The 20,961-nt window shown below is 54.4% G+C and overlaps 3 protein-coding genes across 14 annotated transcripts in view; 2 read left to right on the plus strand and 1 right to left on the minus strand.

Annotated features, from left to right (window-relative positions):
• The window catches only part of NUMA1 (nuclear mitotic apparatus protein 1), a 25,420-nt gene extending 24,831 nt beyond the window's left edge, over positions 1–589 (plus strand). For all 6 annotated transcript variants that reach the window (XM_048293667.1, XM_048293668.1, XM_048293665.1 and 3 more), the window contains one exon: positions 62–589. In XM_048293667.1, coding sequence (XP_048149624.1) covers positions 62–97 — 36 coding nt within the window. In that variant the 3' untranslated portion in view covers positions 98–589. The remainder of the gene's footprint in view (positions 1–61) is intronic.
• On the minus strand, positions 583–5,300 carry XNDC1N (XRCC1 N-terminal domain containing 1, N-terminal like). Of its 3 annotated transcripts, none has more exons than XM_048293674.1 (10): positions 5,213–5,300; positions 4,253–4,357; positions 3,824–3,962; positions 3,574–3,729; positions 3,060–3,214; positions 2,780–2,856; positions 2,431–2,633; positions 1,716–1,797; positions 1,428–1,567; positions 583–1,190 (listed from the first exon to the last, which is right to left on the minus strand). In XM_048293674.1, exons 2-10 carry the CDS (start codon positions 4,295–4,297, stop codon positions 988–990), a joined length of 1,200 nt encoding a protein of 399 aa, XP_048149631.1. In that variant the 5' UTR covers positions 4,298–4,357; positions 5,213–5,300; the 3' UTR covers positions 583–987. The 3 variants fall into 3 exon arrangements, with proteins under 3 accessions (XP_048149631.1, XP_048149629.1, XP_048149630.1); XM_048293672.1 differs by having other exon boundaries at positions 3,060–3,217; XM_048293673.1 differs by having other exon boundaries at positions 3,060–3,217; positions 5,260–5,297.
• RNF121 (ring finger protein 121) lies at positions 5,231–20,905 on the plus strand. Of its 5 annotated transcripts, none has more exons than XM_048293675.1 (9): positions 5,244–5,359; positions 10,242–10,279; positions 12,543–12,684; positions 14,116–14,270; positions 14,756–14,863; positions 15,318–15,438; positions 17,432–17,565; positions 19,164–19,265; positions 19,587–20,905. In XM_048293675.1, the coding sequence occupies exons 1-9, from the start codon at positions 5,267–5,269 to the stop codon at positions 19,705–19,707; spliced, it is 1,014 nt and encodes a 337-aa protein (XP_048149632.1). In that variant the 5' UTR covers positions 5,244–5,266; the 3' UTR covers positions 19,708–20,905. The 5 variants fall into 5 exon arrangements, with proteins under 5 accessions (XP_048149636.1, XP_048149632.1, XP_048149634.1 ...); XM_048293677.1 differs by lacking the exon at positions 5,244–5,359 and adding an exon at positions 5,410–5,486; XM_048293680.1 differs by lacking the exon at positions 5,244–5,359 and adding an exon at positions 5,410–5,486 and having other exon boundaries at positions 19,164–19,262; positions 19,573–20,905.
• Positions 20,906–20,961: the final 56 nt, after the last annotated feature.

A 20,961-nucleotide genomic window follows, 5' to 3' on the forward strand; every position in this document is an offset into this window, starting at 1 on the left:
AGCATGGGGCCTGGTCATATTCATGGTCCCTAACATCCCCTCTTCACTCCATCCTTTCCAGGCCAGTCGCCAGTCACGCAAGGACAAGCAATCCTGAGGTTTCCCCAGTCCCCACGTTGCTGGCTGGGTCCTGGCCCCCACCTGCATCCCCTCACCTCTCCCAGACCCTCCAGGGCCCAGGAGCACTGAGGGGGTACAGGTGGGGCCATCCATATGACTGCCTTGCATATCCCACTGACAACTGTGGGGGTGCCTGGGCATGGCAGGGCCCCCTTGCCCTTCCTGCACCCATTGTCACCCTAAACCCTCCTGGGACCCAAGGCAAGGGGATGCACAGGGGTTGAGGGCTAGAAACACACGTGGGTGCACCAGGCTGGGGCTGGAGGGACTGAGCTCTCCCCAGGGATCTCCTGCAGCCCCAGTTACAGGGACAGAGGTGAAACTTGGTATCCCTAGGGCCACGCCCCCTCCTCCCTGTGTGTGGGACCCCCCCCCCCCCCACCTGCCCCATCCTCCTGCTCCTCCTGGGGAAGCTGAGGGAACATTTTTAAATGTTTCTACTTGTAAATAAAGTGTATTTTTCACCTGCTCTGGAGGTCCTGGCTTCCTCCTCCTACAGTCGACATGCACTGGAACCCTTATCAGGGCCTGAGGGGAGGAAAATCATGACCTCCTCCTTGTCCTATCAATGTACAGGGTGTCCCAAGGCAGGATGCTCACCCAGGGAACCTGCTGTAGTACCACACATAGTGCAGATTTTTGTCTTTTTTCTTTCTTTCTTTTAACTTATTCTTCTCTAGTAGCAACTCCTGCCATTACAGTGTTTCAAACACCACCAAACTTGGCCATGGGTTTGGAAGCACCTTCTCCATCCTCATACCAGCCTTGCCACAAAAGTCCTAGGGCTGCAATGTCTCTGCCCCTTGGAGCACTGCAGGTTCAGCCCCCGGGGATGGTGACACAGGGTTTGTCCCCAGCTCTGTTGTCCTACTGCAGGCACTGGGGTGAGGACAGGGCCCTTGGTATCTCCCCACAGTTGCTGGCATGCTGCTCCACCTCTGCCATGCCAAAGGGCAGCTGACAAATGGGGCAGGACACCCAGGCATCAGAGGACAAGAAAGGCCAGGCTGTGGTGGGGTCTTCTCCACACTGGGAGGCATGCGTGGGGAGCAGATCCAGCAGGAAGTAGCCTGTGGAAAGGGAAGGTGATGTGGTTGTCACAGGCTTGCTGGTTTTGAGATAATACAGAGTTTGGACTGACACCCTCCCTGATGGTTCTCATGGCAGCCTAGGATACACTGTGATGTCCCTCTTGTGCCAGGGCACCAGCAGGAGCGATGTGTCCCAGCTATGGAACAGCCACCACTATCCCCATTTGCTGCTCAATGTCCCCTTGCCACCAGAGGACAGCCCTGCCAAGCACCCACCTGAGCAGATGGGGCAGACGCCTGTCTCCCCATCACTGCTGGCCTGTCCCCTGTCATTTCTCCCAATGAGTCTCACTCGGGGGCTGCGGGCTCGGGCTCTTCCTCTCACCCTGGGTGGCCTTGAGGCAGCAGCTGGAGCCCTGCAGAGGGGTCACATGCTGAAGGCACCCTATGCCATATTCTGCCTGCCCAAGAGAGTGAAGGGCTGGGCACAGAGCTATCTGGGAAAGACTGAGTAGTAAGTGGCCAGGGTGAGGGCAGGAGGAAGACAGTGATCCGAGGGATTACCTGCCAACAGGGCTGGGAGCACAGTGCCTGTCCGGCTGCCTGCAGGTGCTTGGGGGGGCTGCAGAGACATCCAGTGCAGAGCCTGTGGAAGAGCAGGCAGGCAGGAATCATGGAGACACAGGACAGTTTGGGTTGGAAGAGATTTTAAAGCTCATTTTGTTCCAAGTTCCACTCCCCACCATAGGCAGGGACACTTTCCACTAGACCAGGGTGCTCCAAGCGCCTCAAACCTGGCCTTGAACACATCCAGGGATGGGACAGCCACAGGTGCTCTGGGCAACCTGAGCTGGTATTTTACCACCCTCACAGAGAAGAATTTCTTCCTAATATCCCATCTAACCCTGTCCTCTGACAGTTTGAAGGCACTGCCCCTTGTCTTGTCCTCTCAAGCCATTGTCCCTCTCCTGTTCTTTTGGAGCCCCTTTAGGCAGTGGAAGGGGCTCTCAGTTCTCCTCAGAACCCTCTCTTCTCCAGGCTGATGTCCCAGCCTGCCTCCACAGCAGAGGGGCTCCAGCCCTCAAGAGCATCTCCATGGCCTCCTCTGGACTCATTCCAGTAGCTCCATACCCTTCCAATGTTGGGGGTCCCAGAACTGGAGGCAGCTCTGCAGGTGGGGTCTTGTCTGAGCAGAGCAGAGGGACAGAATTCCCACCTTGCCCTGCTGCCCACAGTGTCTGGGGACAAACCCAGGACACAGCTGTGCAGATTCACCCACCTGGCACTGCAGGACCTCCCACGTCCTTGGCCATGGACTCCGGGTAACTCCCCAGGGTGCTCGTGCCAGCTCTGGGCCTCAGCCCCTGGTTCCGTGCTGCCAACAGCACCATCCGGGCAGAGCGGCTGAGGTGGGCTGGGCTCCAGGCAGCTGCTTCCAGCTTCCACAGGCGGCTCCTCAGCTGCTCCTCCTCCCTGGATCTCCTGAGAACAGGGAGTGTCAGCCTCACAGGAAGAGAAAGCTGGTGGGAGCTGGGGCTCTGGGTGCCAAGGAAGCACTTCAAGGGGCTCCAGGCCACACTGGGACAGTGTGGGGAACAGGATGGGGTGGACCAGACCAGGCCACTTACAAGCATGGTTCAGGAAAGGAAGTCCGGTGAAAGGCAGGGCTGGAGCACCAGGGTCTGTCTGAGAGCTCAGCATCCTCCTGCAGGACAAGGGGAGGCCACAGGCAATCGAGACAGGTACCTTGTGCCCACCCACCACTCTGGGCATGGCCCCTGGTCCTGGTTCATCCCAGCAAGTGCCTCCCATGCTTTCCATGGGGCACAAGTGGTGTCCATGGAAGAGCTGCCCCTTCCTGCTGCCTCCCCATGGAGAGGGGTACATGGAGGTGGGAGAGACACCTACTGCATCCAGGGATGGCCGGGGGGGCTCAGGTTCCTGCTCCTGTGGTGTGCGCAGGCGGATGAAGGAGAGCCCGAAGCGGCTGCACGGACTGAAGGGCTGGCTGCAGGTGAGCCGCACACGGTCCCACTTCTGCCCCACTGTCAGCTCCAGGAAATCTGCTGTGGGGGAGAGCAGCTGGGGTGGATGGGGCACAGCAGTGACCACTGTCGCAACACCACTCCTGCCTCTGCTTGGTGCTCTGTTGCTGTGCCACCCAGGACATCTAAGGGATTATGGGCACAAGAGAGGCCGGGGCAGTGGAGCAGAGCTGGTCCAGCTCTCCTGAGGCCATGAACAACCCTGACCACTGGTCTACCTGTGCCCTTGTACCTTCCCATCAGCCACATCCTACTGCCAGCCCCCCATCTCACCCCACAGCCAGCCCAATTCCGTCACCATTCCCCCACGTCAGCTCCATCCCACCACCAGGCCTACAGCTCTTCCCCATACCTTTTTCCTTTGGATCAATCCTTACCTTCCTTAAACATCCTAACCCCACAGCGATTCTGGTCCTGCTTTGAGTCAGCTGGTGTCATCAGTGTGACAGTGGGCACCAAGGTGAGATAGGGCTGGTCACAAGGCCACGAGGAACGTCCAACCTCAATCTGCAGAAAGGCGCTGCCGTAGTTCCCTGGGGAGCAGTGAGAAGGACAAGGCAAGGCAGTTCAGAGCTGCTGACCCAATTGTGGGGCACTCCTGCATGGGGGTGGGGGACAGGGAAGTACCAACGTCAATGTAGCCAATGGGACTGGCTCTCTCTAGCTGCAGCTCCACACTCAGCTGCCTGCTGTGCTCCTTGGGGCAGCCAAGCCAGGGCCGTATGCCATCCTCACTCAGCAGGTTCTCTGCCGGGTACTTGGGGTCCTGCACACACAGCAGGGACACAGCATCATGCACCAAGCCCTCCCTGAACACCTTCCCCTCCAACTCCAGCTTGCTCTGGGCACAGGGGCAAAGCACACAATTCTCTGGTAACCCACAGGAACAACACCCTATTTTGAGAGAGCAAGAATCACGAGAAATTCTTGCCCTTCAGCCTAACAACAGCAGCTAGTGCTGCACCCTGTCACATCCTGACCCACCTCTTCAGAGACCCCAGCAGCTCAGAGGGATTGCCCCCCACACCAAGCCCCCCAGAGGAAACTCCCAGGCACCTGGGAGGAGAAGGACACCACATAGCTGATTTTAACTGGAGCCATTCAGGATCCTCTGGAGACAACACTGCCAGAATGTAACTTCTATTCGGATCCCTCCAGTGCCTGGTGGGGAGAGGACAGTCTGATAGGCTTGAGCGTCTCCTAGCTCTGGAACCATTCAGCAGTTCCCACCGCCTCAGTGCCCCCCAGACCTGCCCCACCACCCCTCAGGCTACTGCCCCAGCAGTAATCCCCACATCTGACTCACAATCCCCCAGCCCCGAGCAGCCACCCCTGTGCCCTCAGCTCACCCCATAACCGCCCATTCCCGCCCCATTCTCCTACCCGGGTGCCACCCATATCCATCCCACAAGCCCCAGCCCTATTCTATCCCTCCAGTGCCCTCAAGTCCCTCCCCACAACTCCCTTCAGCTCCACGCCCCGTGTTCCCAGACTGACAACAATGCCCCAGAGCTATTCTGCTATCGCAGTAGCCCGCCAGTCCTTCCCCACTTTCCCAGCCCTATTAAACCCCTAGCTCTGCCCCACAGCCTCTCCACGCCATTCCCCAGCCCAGTGCCACCCAGTCCTTCACCCCGCAGCTCCCCATTCGCACCGCTCCCGAATTTCCCGCCACCCACATCACGTGACCCCGAGCCCCGTGGCCGCTTCCCGCTCCTCACCGCCCGCCCCGCCGCTCCCGCCTCGCTTCAGCCCCGACCCCGACCCCGGTCCGGTTCAGGCCCCCGGCCCGGGGCAGCCGCGGCGTCTGACAGAACACGTAGTCCCCAGGCAACGCCGCGCCACAGCCCCGTGCGGGCGGGGCTCAGGAGCCATCTGCTGCGCGTGCCCTTTCCGGAACAGCGCGAGGCGGTAGCGGAAAGGGGCGGGCGGGGGCAGGGCGGCGGCCCGGCAGCACGGACTCTGCCGCCACCGTGGTGGGAGGCGGCCAGTGCTGCGGAGGGGCGCCACACGCACCGCTGTGCGCCTGTAAATCGCAGCCGCTCCCAGCCGTGACAGCTCACCGCTTTTATGCGCCCGAAGTGGCGCGTCTGGCAGCTGCTCCACTCCTCCCCTCTCCTGATTGGCTGTTGGGGCAGCGCCGCGCCCAGCGATTGGCCCAAGGTGCGGCAGCTTGCCCGGTGATTGGCGGACCGCGGCGGAAAGAGCTGGCTACTGGGGGGGGCGGGGCAAGATGGCGGCCGTGCTGGAGGTGGAGGTTGGCGGCCCCGTTGAGCGTGAGGTGGAGGAGGTGCGGGGGCCGAGGCCGGTGGGGGCCGGGCTAGGGGGAACCGGGTAGGGCAGGGGAGGCGGGGGCGGGGAGCTTCGGTGCTGTGGGGCCCTCTGTGGAGGGGAGCCGCAGCGGACGCGGGGCCTAGGGGACGCGGGGTCTGGGGGAGCAGGGTGGGGGTGAGCACTGAGGAGCTCTGAGGGTCCTTGGAATGGGACGGCGGCGGCTCTGGGTCACTCTGAGCTTGTAGGGCTTTGGGGCAAGTAGGTGTGGGGAGTGCTAGGGCTGGGGGAGATCCTTGGTGTAGGAGGACATTGGGGGTCCTGGGGAAGCGTGGCACTGGGAGCTTCGGAGGGCCCATGGTGCAGGGGACAGTGGGGGTCGGGAGGGCAGGGATGGAAGTTCAGCTGTTTTTACCGTGCTGGCTTTTAAAGGTTCCTGGGGATGAAAAACTACAAAACTGTTTAAAAAAAATCTGTTTGGAAAGATGGAATTGGAATCAGGGTGGGTGCGTCTGCCACAGTGTGCGTGCCACTTTCCGGCACTGGTGCCCCGGGCTCTTCACCGTCCCCTGTGCTTCATGCTTGGGAGTTTTTCTTCCACTTGTAGAGAACCAGGAGAACCTGGTTCCATCCTGTCTGCACTGTGGGAGCAGCAGCACAGGGGGCATAAGTCACTTAGCTGGTACAGTCAGGTATTTTTTTGTGCTTTTCCTCAAGAATTGATGGTGTGGCTTAAAAATTCTCAGATGCTGATGGTTGTTTTGGAGAAGATTCCTGTCAGGGCCAAGCTGTGGAGATTCCCTGGTGTATGGCTGAGCTGTGGAAGCTTGTACCTCCCTGTGCCCTGGGTTGCTGCCAGAGAGTGGGTGCAGTGGGGTGATGGGAGGCTTAAACCACAGATCAGTCAGTCTTGAGTTGCTACTGGTTATATTTTAAAATACTCATTGGTGACTTCGTATGTAAAAATGTGGAAGATCCAAATCTCTGATCCTCAGAAGCGAAATTCCCATTTTTTATTCCATCAGGGGCTGACAGAGAGGGCGTCATGAGGAGGTGTATTATAGGACTGTGCTTATCCCTGTGATTCCACAAATTGTTGGTACAAAACCCATCTGCTTGTGTTGTCCTGAGGTCTTGGCAGCTCTTTGGGCAGAGCAGATCGCTGATGAGCCATTCGTGGTGGGAACCTGAAAGCAGTTTAACATTCCAGTGGAATAAAGCTGAGTGTCCCGTGGCTCTGGCTCTGCCTGTGGGGAGGAAAGGTTTCATTTCCAATTATCCAAATGTTTGATCAGTTGGGACATTTCTGCTCCCTGCTCCATATTCCTGCACTGTCTTATGAGTAGAAAAAATGCAAAATTGAGATTCCAAAATCTCTTCAGACTTTCACTAAAGAATGTGCCTCTTCCCAACCTGCTTTGGTTGGACTTAAAATGCTGTGGAGAATTATCTTTCTCTTATTTTAGGTTATTCCTGGTAGGTGCTGGGAGACAAAGTTTGAGGTTGGGGCTATGGGAAAGGTGAGATCAGGGCTGTCAGTTGCTCTGGAGCTTTGAAATGAAATCAGCAGCTGGTTATTCTCCATCCTCAAGGCATTCTTCTTTCCTCCTTTGGAGATTTAGAGCATAAGTAGATTACAGCCAGCTCACAGTGGCATGTATGTTTGCCCAGAGATCCTCTCAGCTCCCTGGGCTGTGAGGAATGTGTGGCTCCAGCTTTGGTGGTATCCATATCAACAGCCTTTTTGTTTTCTTAGAGGAGGTTATTCCTTGACTGTCCCAGTGGTGGAGATCACAGTTTTGTGGAGGCTTTGGGGCATCAGCCCCTGCAGAAAACCGGGGAGTGGCACAAGGTTCTTCCAAAGGCTGTGATACCACATCCAAGGAGAGGATTAGACTTTAGTCCTAGATATCCAGTTTCTCCTAGTCATCACCCAGAGGAGGCTGAGGTTTTTGAGAGAATCATGAGTCACAGAGGAGACAGGGAACAGAAGAATTATTAATTACTTTTTTTAAACAAAAAGTTAGTCTAAGAACTGTAGTTGGTTGCACACTGGGTTCTGTGTTGGTGTGGCAGCTGGAGGGTGCTGAAACAGGAGTGGGCTGGTGCTGAACACCTGGTGGAGCTGATCTTCAGCTGCTTCAGTCACCTGATTGTTCTTGTCAAAGCCCTCTTGGTAAAGGGAGACTTAGGAGTACAGGTTCTTTTACCTAGCTGTTGGGGTTAGAAAGAGACCCAAAACCCACAAAAGACCCAAAACCTGTATGTTAAAATAAGACAACCCCAAACTAGAAGTGGAATGAATGCTTGCTAGCAAGAGCAGGTGCTTCCTTCACCATTGCTGTGCATTTTTAGCCCCAACCCAAAACTTCTGTGTTAAGAGAGCGTGCAGATCAAGGAGGAGTTAACTGGAAGGTCAGATTCAGGGTGGCTGCTTTGCCAAATCCTGTCTGACAGTCATCAGATCCCTCCCAACATCCCTTCTGTCACATCCTGGCCCCCCTCTTAATAAAGTTATTTCAGGAGCTTTGAGCTCTGGGGAATCTGGTGAAGCTCAGTCCTAGGTAATTGATAGAAAATTGTGTCCAATGGATCCCTGGTTGGCTTGGGAGCACAGCTCGGAGGAAGCCCTCTCTGAGCAATGCCAGCAGGATTTCCACAGGGTTTGGGGCTGAGGCAGCTTGAGTTAATTTGTTGGAAGAATTTGGAGATTCAGGGAAGATGCCAAAGGAAAGAGGCTGGTAAGTGTCCCAGTCTCTAAGATGGGACTAACCCTGTGGTTGTGGAGTGGCTGCTGGTGTGGTACAGAGAAGTGAGCTGAGCCACTATATAGGAATGAAAATACTCGCTGTGGTTGGAAGGTGCTTGTCAAACATCTTCATTCAGCAAGGGTTGGGGCAGAGCCTGGGAGGAGTGGGGATCTCCTGGGGGGAGGCAGCAGGAGCACCTGGGTGACTCCCAGAGCTCGCAGAGGGGTTGACCTGTGCTGGAGCCAACAAGCACTCCGGGTTTCTCAGCTTCTCCTGTGTGCAGTGACTAGCGAACATTCTAAAATCTCCTTTTTTCTTGTTTATTTGGAGCAGTACTTGCTCCAAATTACATCACAGCTACTGAACTGGTGGATCTGGACGTGGCTGCTTTAGGAACAGAGGTGCTTGGGGAATTTGGTTGATATAAACACCCTTCTTGGTGTCAGGTTGTTACCACCTTCCCTTGGCTTCGGACGCAAGCCAGAGAGGTCCAACAAGGATTTTCATAGCTCTAGATTTTGCATCTAAGTCCTGAAGTGTTTCTTCAGGACTTGATTCTCAAGGGCTGAATTTCTCACAGGTGTTGCTCTGGGGTGAAGCTCAGCAGATGTTCCACATCGGGCAGACAGATTGCTGCCGTGTGTTTTTCCCTATCTCCTCACCTGTAATTAGGTGCCACAGAGGAAACAAGGCAGCTGTGCATTCTCAGCTGAGCCTGGCTGTGATCGGAGCTGCTGCCTGGGAGACACCTGTGTGCTGGTGGTGATGACCAGGCAGGTGAGGTGACTGACTGCAGCACCAGCCTGGGGAGAGCCCTGGCAGAAAGGTTGAAGCCAAGCCTGTGGCCCTGTACCCAGTGGGGTGAGGTGGAGCTCGTTCCTGTGTACACAGTTCTGGTGTGTGCAGGAAAGAGCGGTAACAGTCCCTGCTATGGCTTGTTTCCAACCTTCATCTCCAACACCTCAGCAATGCTGGAGTGTCTCCAGCACTGTGAGGATTTTTAAACTCCACGTGTACGTTCCCAGTTCAGATGAATTGCTCTTGGTTTAATCTGAGTTTGTGTCTCACCAAGAAAAGGTGATGGGAAGAGCTGCAGGATTCCCTCCCTAGTGCCGTGTGTCAGGGTGTGCTGCCCAGTCAGTGAGTCCCTGTGGGGACATGACTGGTGCTGGAGGCTCCTCAGCAGTTAGGTGAAGATATCGAGGGAAGGTTTTGCCCAGAGAAGCTGTGAAATCCCCATCCCTGGAGGTGTTCAAGGGCAGATTGGACGGTGCTTGGAGCAACCTGGTCTAGTGGAGGTGTCCTCATGGCAGGAAGGTTGGAGTAAGATGTGCTTTAAGGTCTCTCCAACCCAAACCATTCTGTGATTCTATGGTTCTATATAAAGCTCCAAGTGAAAGCAGAAATGCAGTGTTGAAGCTTCCCTTATTCCTCCACTGTCCAAAAGTGAGAGTATTCACACTTTTTGTGAGTCTTACGGGAGAAGATGGAATACAGGTATCCATTGTCAATCTTCACTAATAACAGCAGCTCCCCTTGCTCTTTCTTGGTAGCTCCTGTCTGTAATGTTTGGGAGGAATTTCCAGCTATCTCAGAAAACCAAGGCCTAAATCTTTATTTTTCTGTGATTTTGGCACTGGTTTGTTACTGGTGTGTGACATACTGTCCCCTGTCCTGCAGCCTACAGGGATTTTGGACTCCTACCACTGGTGGGAGCATTGGCTGCACTGGGATCACCACTCTGTGCCCTGAGACGCCTGGCTGGGTTGTGAATGTGGGATTTAAGCCAGTTCTCTGGTTCTGGTGGCATGGGATGGTGGACAGAGCCTCGGCTCCCATAAAATATGGTAGTGTAAGTGGTGGAGGAGCAGGGGGAGTCTCTGCTCTTCCCACTCTGCCTGGGAAGGTGAAGGACAACTCTGGGCGGTGCCGGCACTGTGGGCATGTCAAGGTTTGTTATTTAAAGCATCTGAATCCAGTGTTTCCCAGCAGCTGATTTCATGGGTGTTTTTTTTTTTCCCTAGGTTGATCTTTCACACTTGTCCCCAGAGGAGAGATGGAGGTGAGTGTTTTGGGAGCTGATTTGGAGCATACAGCTCAACTGAGCTCCTGCTACTGACCAGAGCTACCAGCAGCCCAGCATGTGTTCACAGTGGGGCAGGAAAGGGTCAGCATTTTTTTTGGGAGGGAAGTATGAGCTGTCTTAAAAGGCAATATTAATGTTTTTTTATTTTAAACTGCTGCTAAATATAGAATCACAGAATAGTTTAGGTTGGAAAAGCCCTCTGAGATCATTGAGTCCAACTGTTCCCCCATCACTGCCGAGGCCACCACTAAACCATGTTGCCAGGTGCCACATCTACATGTCTGTTAAATCCCTCCTGGGATGGGGACTCCACCACTGCCCTGGGCAGCCTGTGCCTGGGCTGGACAGCCCTTTCTGTGTAGAAATTTTCCCAATATCCATCCTAAACCTCCCTTGGCACAACCTGAGGCCATTTTCTCTTGTCTTGTCACTTGTAACCTAGAAGAAGATCCCAACCCCCACCTGGCTCCACCCTCCTGTCAGGGAGTTCTAGAGAGCAAGAAGATCCCCCCCAAGGTTCCTTTTGTCCAGGCTGAGCCCCCTCAGCTCCCTCAGCCAACTCTTCACCAGACTTGTGCTCTTGACCCTTCTCCAGCTCTTTTGCCCTTCTCTGGACACCCTCCAGCCTTTCAATGTCTGTCTTATAGTAAGGGGCCTGAAAAATTCCTCTTTTTCCCTTAGCCAAACCAATTTCATCTAGATGCTTATTGAAAATCACAGTGAGGCTGGACTCTCAGTATTGCACCATCACAGGCTGGGGGCCGAGTTGCTGGAGCAGCTCCATGGAGAAGGGTGTCGGGGTCCTGGTGGAGAACAAACTGTCCCTGAGCCAGCAGTGCCCTGGAGGCCAAGGAGGCCAATGGGATCCTGGGGTGCATTGGATAGAGCATTGCCAGCAGGTCAAGGGAGGTAATCCTGCTCCACTGCTCAGCTCTGGTGAGGCTCTTCTGAAGTGCTGTGTCCAGTTCTGAGCTCCTCAGGACAAGAGAGACATGGAGCTCCTGGAGCAGGTCCAGCAGAGGTTACAGAGGTGATGAGGGGACTGGAGCATCTCTCTTACAAACAAAGGCTGAGGGAGCTGGGCCTGTTCAGCCTCAAGAAGAGATGACTGAGAGGGCCCTCATCCATGTCTGTCAGTGACAGGGAGCGGTCAGAGTACGGACCAGGCTCTGCTTGGTGGTGCCCAGCAATGGGGCAAGAGGCAACAGGCAGAAACTGATGCCCAGGAAGTTCCTTCTGATCATGAGGAAGAACTTCTTATCTGTGCAGTGACCGAGCACTAGAACAGATCATCCAGAGAGGGTGTGGAGTCTCCCTCACTGGGGATATTCCGGAACCATCTGGATGCGAGCCTGTGCTATGTGCTCTAGGATGATCCTGCCTGAGCAGGGAGGTTGGACCAGATGACTGACTGTGGTGCCTTCCAGCCTGATTTTGTGATTCTGTATTAGTTTCTAGAGAATGACTTAAAATCAGAGAATTCGGCGTATTTGTTGGGTTTGGATGTTTTTTCCTCTAACTTCTTGAACAATATTATCACCTGGAGACCAAGACATAAGGATGTCACAGTTCTTAATTCCACCTTGTTTTTTGGTCAAACAGCACAAGGCTGGGCAAAGAAACCCCAGGTGTCTGGCAAGTATCAGTCTGGAAATCACTTGTTCCAGCATGCTCAGGGTGGAGAGAAGCAATTTGCTGGGGTTTGGGGGTTTTGCCATGTGTTAGCTGTTCCCCCCACTCTCCACCCTGACCCTTCCAGCCTTTCCCGTGTTGGACAGGAGGGAGAACAGTGTTAGTGGTCCCAAAACTGGGCCGAGGGTTTGGTATTGAGAAATAGCACACACTCTGGGTCAAACAGTTGCAATGTGCTCTAGAAAGCCGCTGCTTGATCAGGATGGTTGAAAGAGATGACCTCGCTGGTGGTGCCTTCTAACGTTGCCCCTTCTGGGACTGTGAGTTATGTCGACTGTGCACTCCATGTTCATTAGTCCAGGTACATCAGTGGGAGTTCTCCACCTCCTTCTTGCTCAGATGGGCAAAGTGTTGTTCTTGGCTTTCACAGTGTAGAAATGAGCTGATCCCAGAGCAGCCTTTTGTCCCTTCTCGTCTGGATTGTTCACAGCTACAATTCTTAGTGTTGTTTTTCCATCTGGTTTTTCTGGCTCTCCTGAGGTGTTTGTCCCCCAGCATGCAGTCTGTGCCAGCGTGCTCTTCAGCCGCCTTTTCCTGGTCGTTGCAGGGTGGAGCACGTACGGATGCATGCCAAGCACCGTGGGCACGAGGCGATGCATGCCGAAATGGTCCTCATCCTCATTGCCACGCTTGTGGTGGCACAGCTCCTCCTGGTTCAGTGGAAGCAGCGGCACCCTCGCTCCTACAATGTAAGTTACCCCCACAGCCGTTCTGCCCCCGACGCTGGATGCGAGTGTAGAACGATGCCCTCCTTTTGCTGATGAGAAAAGTGTTCCTGGTTTTCCTGTTGTCTGGTGTTGTGATTCCCTTGCTTTCCCAGCATTCTCTTGTTTCTCCCAGCATGTGGGGGATTCTAACTGGGGATGAGGATGGATGAACCTGAAGGCCTCAGGTTTCTGTTGGAAGTGATGCCAATAACTCGGTGTGATGTAGTGCTTTGACATCAGGGATGGACAAGCAGATCCTGGGGGTTGTCCTGAGGGAAACTGCATTTTGTGGGTACCTCCTTGGAAGCAATGGGGGCTTCTTGCTGCTTGCAGCCTGGGTTTGATGGTTCCTGCAGCACTCGGCTGAGCAGACCTGCCACTTGCTGATGCCACCAGCTTGTCTGGGTCTGTTAGTTACCTGAAGCAACTTCACTCTGACTTCCTTGTCATAATAATAGTAATAATAATATTGTATTTAATGTTTCCAGGTAGTACCTGTAGTCCTCTGTGAACTTTAAACCAAACTTGTTTGCCTGTTTCCCTCCAGCAGTGCTGTGGGAGCTCAGCTGCACAGCTGTAGATCCTTTTGGGAATAGGCTGTAGTGCAGAGGCGAGCCAAAACCTTCTTGCCTTGGGTAATACCTGTCTGAGGTGTCTGTGGTTGCAGCGTTGGGACCCTGGGAAGGCAAAGGTTTATGTAGCTGCCTTACAACAACTAGCTGTGTGGATCATCTCCCATACATTTCTCTGGAGATGATTCCTCTGTGTTCTCCCGCCAGCTGTACCCTTTGCTACCGAAAACCATGTGGCTGCTGCCTCTGACTCCCTCACAAAATCATGGAACTGTTTGGGTTGGAAAAGCCCTCTGGCATCATTGAGTCCAACTGTTCCTCCAGCACTGCCAAGCCCTGCACTAAATCATGTCCCCAGGTGCCACATCCACACAGCTTTTAAATCCCTCCAGGGATGGTAACTCCATCACTGCCCCAGGCAGACTGTGCCAGGGTTTCACCACCCTTTCTAGGAAGAAATGTTCCCAGTATCCAACCTTAACCTTCTCTAGCAAAACTTGAGGCCTTTTCCTAATGTCTTGTTACTTGGGAGCACAGACCGAGCCCCACTTGGCTATAACCTCTTTTCAGGTAGATGCAGAGAGCAAGAAGGTCCTCCCTGAGCTTCCTTTTCTCCAGGCTGAGCCTCCCCAGCTCCCTTCAGTTGCTCTGTATCTGACTCATGCCCTCAGCTGAGCTTTGAGCTCTTCTTAGGTGCCACAGGTCAAACCTCCCCAGGTTCCTGGTGCAATTCAGGGCCATTTGATGCAGGCAGGAGAATGGCCGCCGTGACTGACAGGATGTTTCTGATGTCTGAGGAGCAGAGCAGAGCAGCTCCAAATGCCTTTCATCTGTTCTGCAGATGGTGACCCTCTTCCAGATGTGGGTAGTGCCTCTGTATTTCACTATCAAGCTGAACTGGTGGCGGTTCCTGGTGATCTGGGTGCTCTTCTCAGCAGTCACAGCTTTTGTCACCTTCCGGGCAACTCGAAAGCCTCTGGTACAGACAACACCCAGGTTTGTCTGCTGTTCCTGCAGAAGCTCCTCAGCCCCAGGGTAACCATTACAAGGAGCTCTTTCCAGTTTCCCTGCCACAGATGTGTGTTAAGCTTTGCACCCTGGGAGTGTGAGAGCCCTGCACATGTGAAAGGGTGTGAAGCACTTAACTGGCTGCTGGCAGCCAGCCCACTGTACCTGATACCCGGGTTGGGGGTGGAAAGGTGGATTCCACGTGGGCTGGTGTCCTCACCCAAGGCATTCCCAGCATGCAGCATGCTTCCTTATGGCCTTTGGAGATCATGAGGTTTCTAGTTTGGAAGTCAAGACTGTGAGCAGCCCATGACAGGTTGAATTAGCAATGTAAAGCTCTTGCCCATGTGTAGGGGTAGGTGAAGTGTCTGCAAAAACTCTACAGGTGTGAAAAATAAAACTCTTGAATAAATAAAGCACTTTCATTCAGGAACAAATGAAGTCATTAAATTCTTTGTTTTAATTCTTTCCAGGCTGGTTTATAAATGGTTTCTACTAATATACAAGATCAGCTATGCTACTGGGATCGTGGGGTACATGGCTGTCATGTTTACGCTTTTTGGTCTTAACTTATTATTCAGGTGAGTGAATCTTTCAGCTCTCACTGCTGGGGCGATGGGGTGGAACACACTTTTGGCTCTTACTTTGGAAAAACAATTTATTTGGCTATCTGATTAATGGGGCCAAAGAGACTACTGGGGTGTTCTTTCACTCCTGGGAGGATCAGAGGTGAGGTGCTGGTACCTGAACTGGTCCAGATTGCTGGAGAGCGATCCTTCCAGCTCACTTGTTGGCAGCTCCCCCAGCTCTGTGGTGTCCAGCCTGGGGGCAGCAGTGGCATTTTCTCTGCTATACTGATGAAGAGGAACCTGCAAGAAGCAGCCAGCCAATGGGTCGTGGCAGAGGACTCTAGCCCAAACCAACTTCATGGTTAGAGAGGTCGACTACTTCTCTGGAGTAATACATTCTCTGGAATATGATTAGAGTGGCTTTGCCCTCAAGAAAAAAAATCTGTTGATGGTTTTTCTGTTGTAGAATCAAACCAGAAGATGCGATGGACTTCGGCATCTCCCTCCTCTTCTATGGTCTTTACTACGGAGTGCTGGAACGGGACTTTGCTGAAATGTGTGCGGATTACATGGCCTCAACCATCGGGGTGAGTTCACGATGGACTGTCCCCCAGGCCAGAGTTGGGCCCCATGTCAGGGGGCCTGAAACATGTTGGTCTCAGCAGCAGCTTTGGCTTCCCTCAAATGGGAATTCCTCTCTCAAGGAAGGGTCCCTGGATCTAATGTAACAAGAGTTGCTCTGAGACCCTTCCTGAAGAGTGAAGCCTCGGCAGGGTCCCGTCATCCCCGGAAGGACAAGAAGTTCCTCCCTGTGAGGGTGGTGAGACACCGGCACAGATTCCCCAGAGAAGCTGTGGCTGCTCCATCCCTGGAAGTGTTCAAGGCCAGATTGGATGGGGTTTGGAACAACCTGGATTAGTGGAAGGTGTCCCTGCCCATGGCAGGAAGTTGGAACTGGGCGATCTTCAAGGTCCCTTCCAACCCAAGCCATTCTCTGATTCTATGGAGAAGTGGAATGATCTGTTTAGCCCTGCTAAACTGGCAAGTATTTCTCTTCCTGGGCCTTTAAAATCTCCAGTGCCAGTGAACACTCCCATTTCTGGGACCACATTGTGCTTGTATTAACTTGTGACCTGCAGCCACCAGGGAAGGATTCACACTGTGGGCTTCCTTCCTTGTACCTGGCTACAACTTTTGCTGTCCCTGTGGACAGAGGACACGGTGGCCTAAATTCTGTAGCCCGCTCACCTGGTATCAAAATAACCCACTCCACTAAAAATACATGACCTAGGACACCAGTGGAGTAGGTCATGTTTCTTCTTTTCAGCAGCTGTTTAGGGTCTTGGACTTTGTGTTTCCTCTTCCTCTTCCTCCTTTCTGAGCTTTCTGCTGCTGCTCCTCCTTGAGGTTCTGGTCCAGCCCCTGTTCTGCCACACTAGGACACCTTGGCACAGCTTGGGTCTCTCTTAGATCCCCAGGGCTCTTGTTGGATGCTCAGAGCAAAGCTGTGCCAGGGCTCTGTTAGAGGCATGTTTTGCTGATGATACTAAACCAAGAGGAGCTGTGACCTCTTTGGAGAGAGTTGGACAGACAAGAGCTGAGCAAGCACCAGCTGTGTGAAATTTAACAGGGGCAAGTGCCAGATTCTCCACCTGGGGTGGTGTAATCCTGGTTATAGGTACAAATAAAGGAACAAGAGTCTGGAGAGAGTCCTGTGAGTTTGAGTTGACAGCAAGTTGAATATGAGTCAGTATTGTGTCCTGGCAGCTAAAAGGGGCCAACTGTGTCCTGGGGTGCATCAGGCACAGCATCACCGTTTGGCCAGGGGAGGTGGTTGTCCAGCAGTAAGATATGAGAAAGTGGAGTGAAGTGGACATGGGGTGAAGGTTCTTTACCCAGAGGGAACAGGCTCCCCAGGGACATGATCATGTCACCAAGTCTGCCAGAGTTCAAGGAGTCTCTTAGTCATATGGTTTAGTTTTAGGTAGTGCAGTGGAGCAGGGAGTTTGACTCAATGATCCTGAGGGGTCCCTTGCAGCTGGAGTGTGTGGGACCTGGTTTTGTGCCTGCACTCTGCGTGTTGTGTCAGGCCTGTGCTGAGCCATCAGGCTTGGAAGTGGAGGAGGGTGGCTGCTCTATGCTTTGCTGAAGGAGTGTCAGGGACCTGCAGGGCCAGAGGTGGGGGCTGTATCTGACTGGCAGCCCAAGGTTGTCATTTTGGGTCAAGGCTGTGACCTCCAGCTTGTCCTGCTCTCCCCCAGTCTCTGCCCTGGGTGCACAGCCCTGGCAGGCAGCTGAGGACCCACCTGGCTGTTGGGGAGCAAAGAGGGGTGGCCCCTCAACATGCAGAGGGGGTGCATGGGGCTGGGGTGTGATAGGCCACTGCATCACTGAGCAGCTGTCCTGTTGTAGTTGTTTCCTGCAGCCGGACCTGTAACAAGGTTTTTAAGCCCCAAAGGCCAAGGCTGGACTCCTGGGGCGCTGACCCCAGCCCTCCTTAGAGCTTAGCTGTGCCACTGCGGGCGCGGGACACGTGCCCTGCCACTGTCACCGCTCTCCCTCTGCTCTGCCCTCGCTCAGTTCTACAGCGCCTCAGGGATGCCCACCAAGCACCTCTCCGACAGCGTCTGTGCCGTCTGTGGCCAGCAGATCTTCGTGGATGTCAATGAGGAGGGGATCATTGAGAACACCTACCGCCTCTCCTGCAACCACGTGTATCCTTCTCTGCAGGTGCCAGCCCCCTGCCTCACCGGCCCCATGCTGGGATGGGCAGCAGGGAGCTTCTGTCCCATGGCTTCTCCCGCACTGGGTGAAGAAATACCTGTTCTGGGACTTGGGGCTGTCTGGCTGAATTTGCATGTGATCTGTGTCTGTGTCATCACTGACTTGGCATGGGAAGAAGTTTCCCTGAAATTACTTTGTCACCACTCACGAGTGGTTTTTTCCTCTTCCTTCTCCTCCTCAGCTACCTCTGCTCAGCCATGGAGCTGCACCTCAGTTTCTTCCTGCTTTTGATAAATCCGCTGTGACCCATCTGCCTGGCAGTGCCCAGCAAATGTTCAGGGGGAAATGATGGTGTGAGGTTGGGACATGAGGCATCCCTGCTCCGTGCCACACTGGCCCCTTATCAGAGACCCATTGCAGTGGGTCCTGAGTGTCCATAAGGAAGAATTGTGGGGAAACACTGCTGGCCCCCCTCTGAAAGCAGCCCCCTGGTCCAGCACTGCTGGTCGCTACCTGCTCTGGCCACAGCCCAGCAGATTCCTCCTTCTCCAGAACTCCTCCAGGGTTTCCAGCAAGCTGGAGTCACTCAGCCCTTCCTGTCAGCTGATTGATGTGAAGTGGGTTTTGAAAGTGGAAGTCCTGGCTGGTGCTCAGCCTCAGCTGGGGTGGCGGGTCAGGGTTTTTTCCCCATGATGATTCAGTGTGGAGATGGGATTCCTCTGGCACCCTGTGCATTACTGCCTGCAAGGTGGTTTCCAAACTGGGCCTGAGCAAAGGTCATGCTGTTTTTAGGCAAAACTCAGGGCCTAAATTTAACTCTTGGGAACTGTTGGTGAGATTTATGGCTGACCCTGTGCAAGGGCCTGGGACTGCAGCAGCTTGGGGTGGTGTGGCTGCCAGAGGAGCTGGTCAGTGCTCCTTGGTGGTCCTCAGGGGTGAGGGCTGGCTGGGCACTCCTGGATCAATGGCTCCAGGGCTGACAAGGGAGTGACTCCTGTTGCTGCTCCCTGGCATTCTTCCATGGTTTGAGCAGCAGAGATATTCTGGGGAAAGTTTATTTGCTCAGCAACACCCCTGTACATGGCAGAGTCAGCTGCAGCCGCCTCATGTCTTCCTGTAACTTCTCCAGGCTGTGCTCAAGTTGTGCAAATCCTTGTGACAGAGTACAGCAGGCACCTGTAAGTCAGACCCTTACTTACAGAGAAGTTCCATAAATGTTAATCCCCAAGAAGCTTTTGAAGAAGGCTTCCAAAATGCTTGCAATTCACAGATCTCTCCCAAGCTGTCCAAACCTTCCCAGTGCTTGGGCACCATCACTGAAGAGTTTCCATCTCCCTGGTGCCAATGCACTGGTCAGGGCCTTCATGCTGCCACCCTGGCTCCGTCCTGCTGCCCCATGAACTCATTTCGCTGTCCCTGGAAGCTGCTGCACCTTCTAGGAAAGGGTTGTGGTTGTTCAATGCACCATCCTCGCATGGCGGGATGTTTCCATGGCTCTGGGGGGACTTCCTCGGGCTTCGTGGTTTCCTCCACACTGAGCCGTGTATCCCCCTCTTCTTCCAGTTCCCCTTAACATGCCGCTCCCCAGGTTTCATGAGTTCTGCATCCGGGGCTGGTGCATTGTCGGGAAGAAGCAGACGTGTCCATACTGCAAAGAGAAGGTGGATCTCAAGAGGATGTTCAGTAATCCGTATCCTTTCTCCTGCTGGGAGCCAGCACTCTGGGAAGGGAAGCAGTGGGTAGAGCACATGAGGGGTGAGGGGCTTGTCTGGCACCCTGCGTAGGTTGCTGCAGCATGTGGCTGTGGCAGAGACCCTGCAAAACCCAAGGCAAGCCTGGCCACAGCCATCCCTCCATGACGACCCGTGTCTGTCCTTCCCTGGGTGCTTGTCCATCCCTCCCTGGGCACTGTGTTCTCTGTCCCTGCTTTGGGGCACCTTTGGGTGGCTTCTGGGTGGGTCACGCTCCTCTCACTCATTTCCCCATGGCTCTTTAACTCCTTCCTGCCCAGCTGGGAGAGGCCACACGTCATGTATGGGCAGCTGCTGGACTGGCTGCGCTACTTGGTGGCCTGGCAGCCAGTGATCATCGGACTGGTCCAGGGAATCAACTACATCCTGGGGCTGGAGTAAGGGCAGATGGTGGGGAGCCGCAGAACCACGAGAGGACATTGCCACCAGGGATGTTGGCTTTGCTCCGTCACCTCTCAGGACCTTGGTCACCCCTGAGGACAGCAACATTGGGGCCCATCCTGCCGGGCCTAGGGGAGGATTTTTTTAAAAAGCAATTATTTTAATGAGCATATTTAAAACTTTCTATTGGAGCCAAAAAGAGACGCTTGTCCCCTTTCCCTGCCCCTCTCCAGCCCTTCGCAGTGCCCTGCTGGGCTGAGCTTTGGGCTGGGGACTGTTCTCCAGCTCCTTCCTGCCGCTCTGCCAGGGGAGGCCATGGGGAGAAGGGCCAAGGCTTTGCCGGCTCCAACGCCGGTACCCCAGAGCAGCCTTGCTGGCAGTGAGGATGGGATATGGGGGCTGCGGAGGAGAGGCTGGAGCCCAGCGCCCTGAAAGAGGGGATGGAAGGTCACCTGGCTACCCCTGGCTGCTGCATCTGCTCTGGGCACCATGGGTGTGCCAGGAGGAAACAAGCTGCTCTCTGGCATGCTGATGATGGGCTCTGCCTTGGGGAACCCTTTTATATGCTCCCAAATTTTCTGTGTTCCTCCCTGGAGGCCAGCGGTGTCCCGACTGCTCAGGGGGGGTCAGCCAAGGCATGGAGTGGGGCCAGTGCTGTTCCTCTCTGTGCCCTGTTGGGTGATGGTAATGGTACATCAAGAGCAGCCAAGAGTGGGTGCCCCTGCCCCAGGGCGCGGGTTCGCCCTCACTGGGTATTGCTCTTGGCACTGGAATAAAAGGGATGGAGTGAAGGTTGGGCTGGTGCTGGTGTTTCCCTGCCCCAGCATTACTCCATGACATCCTCCTGGCCATGCTGGTACGAGCCATGCCACAGTCCTGCTGGTGCGAGTGGCCTTGGGCTCTTTCTGGCAGTGAGTGGGGGCAAATTCCCCAATCCCAGGGCCAGTGGTGGTATTTTGGCATGTGAAGACTTGAGTCATATTCTCTGCGGGCACTGGGGCTGGTGGATGGCTACAAGGCAGCTCCTGGCTCAGGGGATTTGGGAAGTGGCCACAGTGGTGGCATGGCTGTGGGTGCTGTGTGGGCTGTGTTCCCCCCGGGGAACCCCAGCACCCTGCTGCACCCTCTGAGTTTTCTTTTGGGTGAAATCACATTGCAGTGTTGTGCCAAACACCAAAATAAGAGCCCTGGAAACGGAGGCGCGGCCCTGGGTTTTTCTTGATCGTCTTCCCTGCTGCGGGGCAAGGCCATGGT

Source organism: Corvus hawaiiensis, chromosome 2 (assembly GCF_020740725.1).
Source record: "Corvus hawaiiensis isolate bCorHaw1 chromosome 2, bCorHaw1.pri.cur, whole genome shotgun sequence".
NCBI classification, from domain to species: Eukaryota; Metazoa; Chordata; class Aves; order Passeriformes; family Corvidae; genus Corvus; species Corvus hawaiiensis.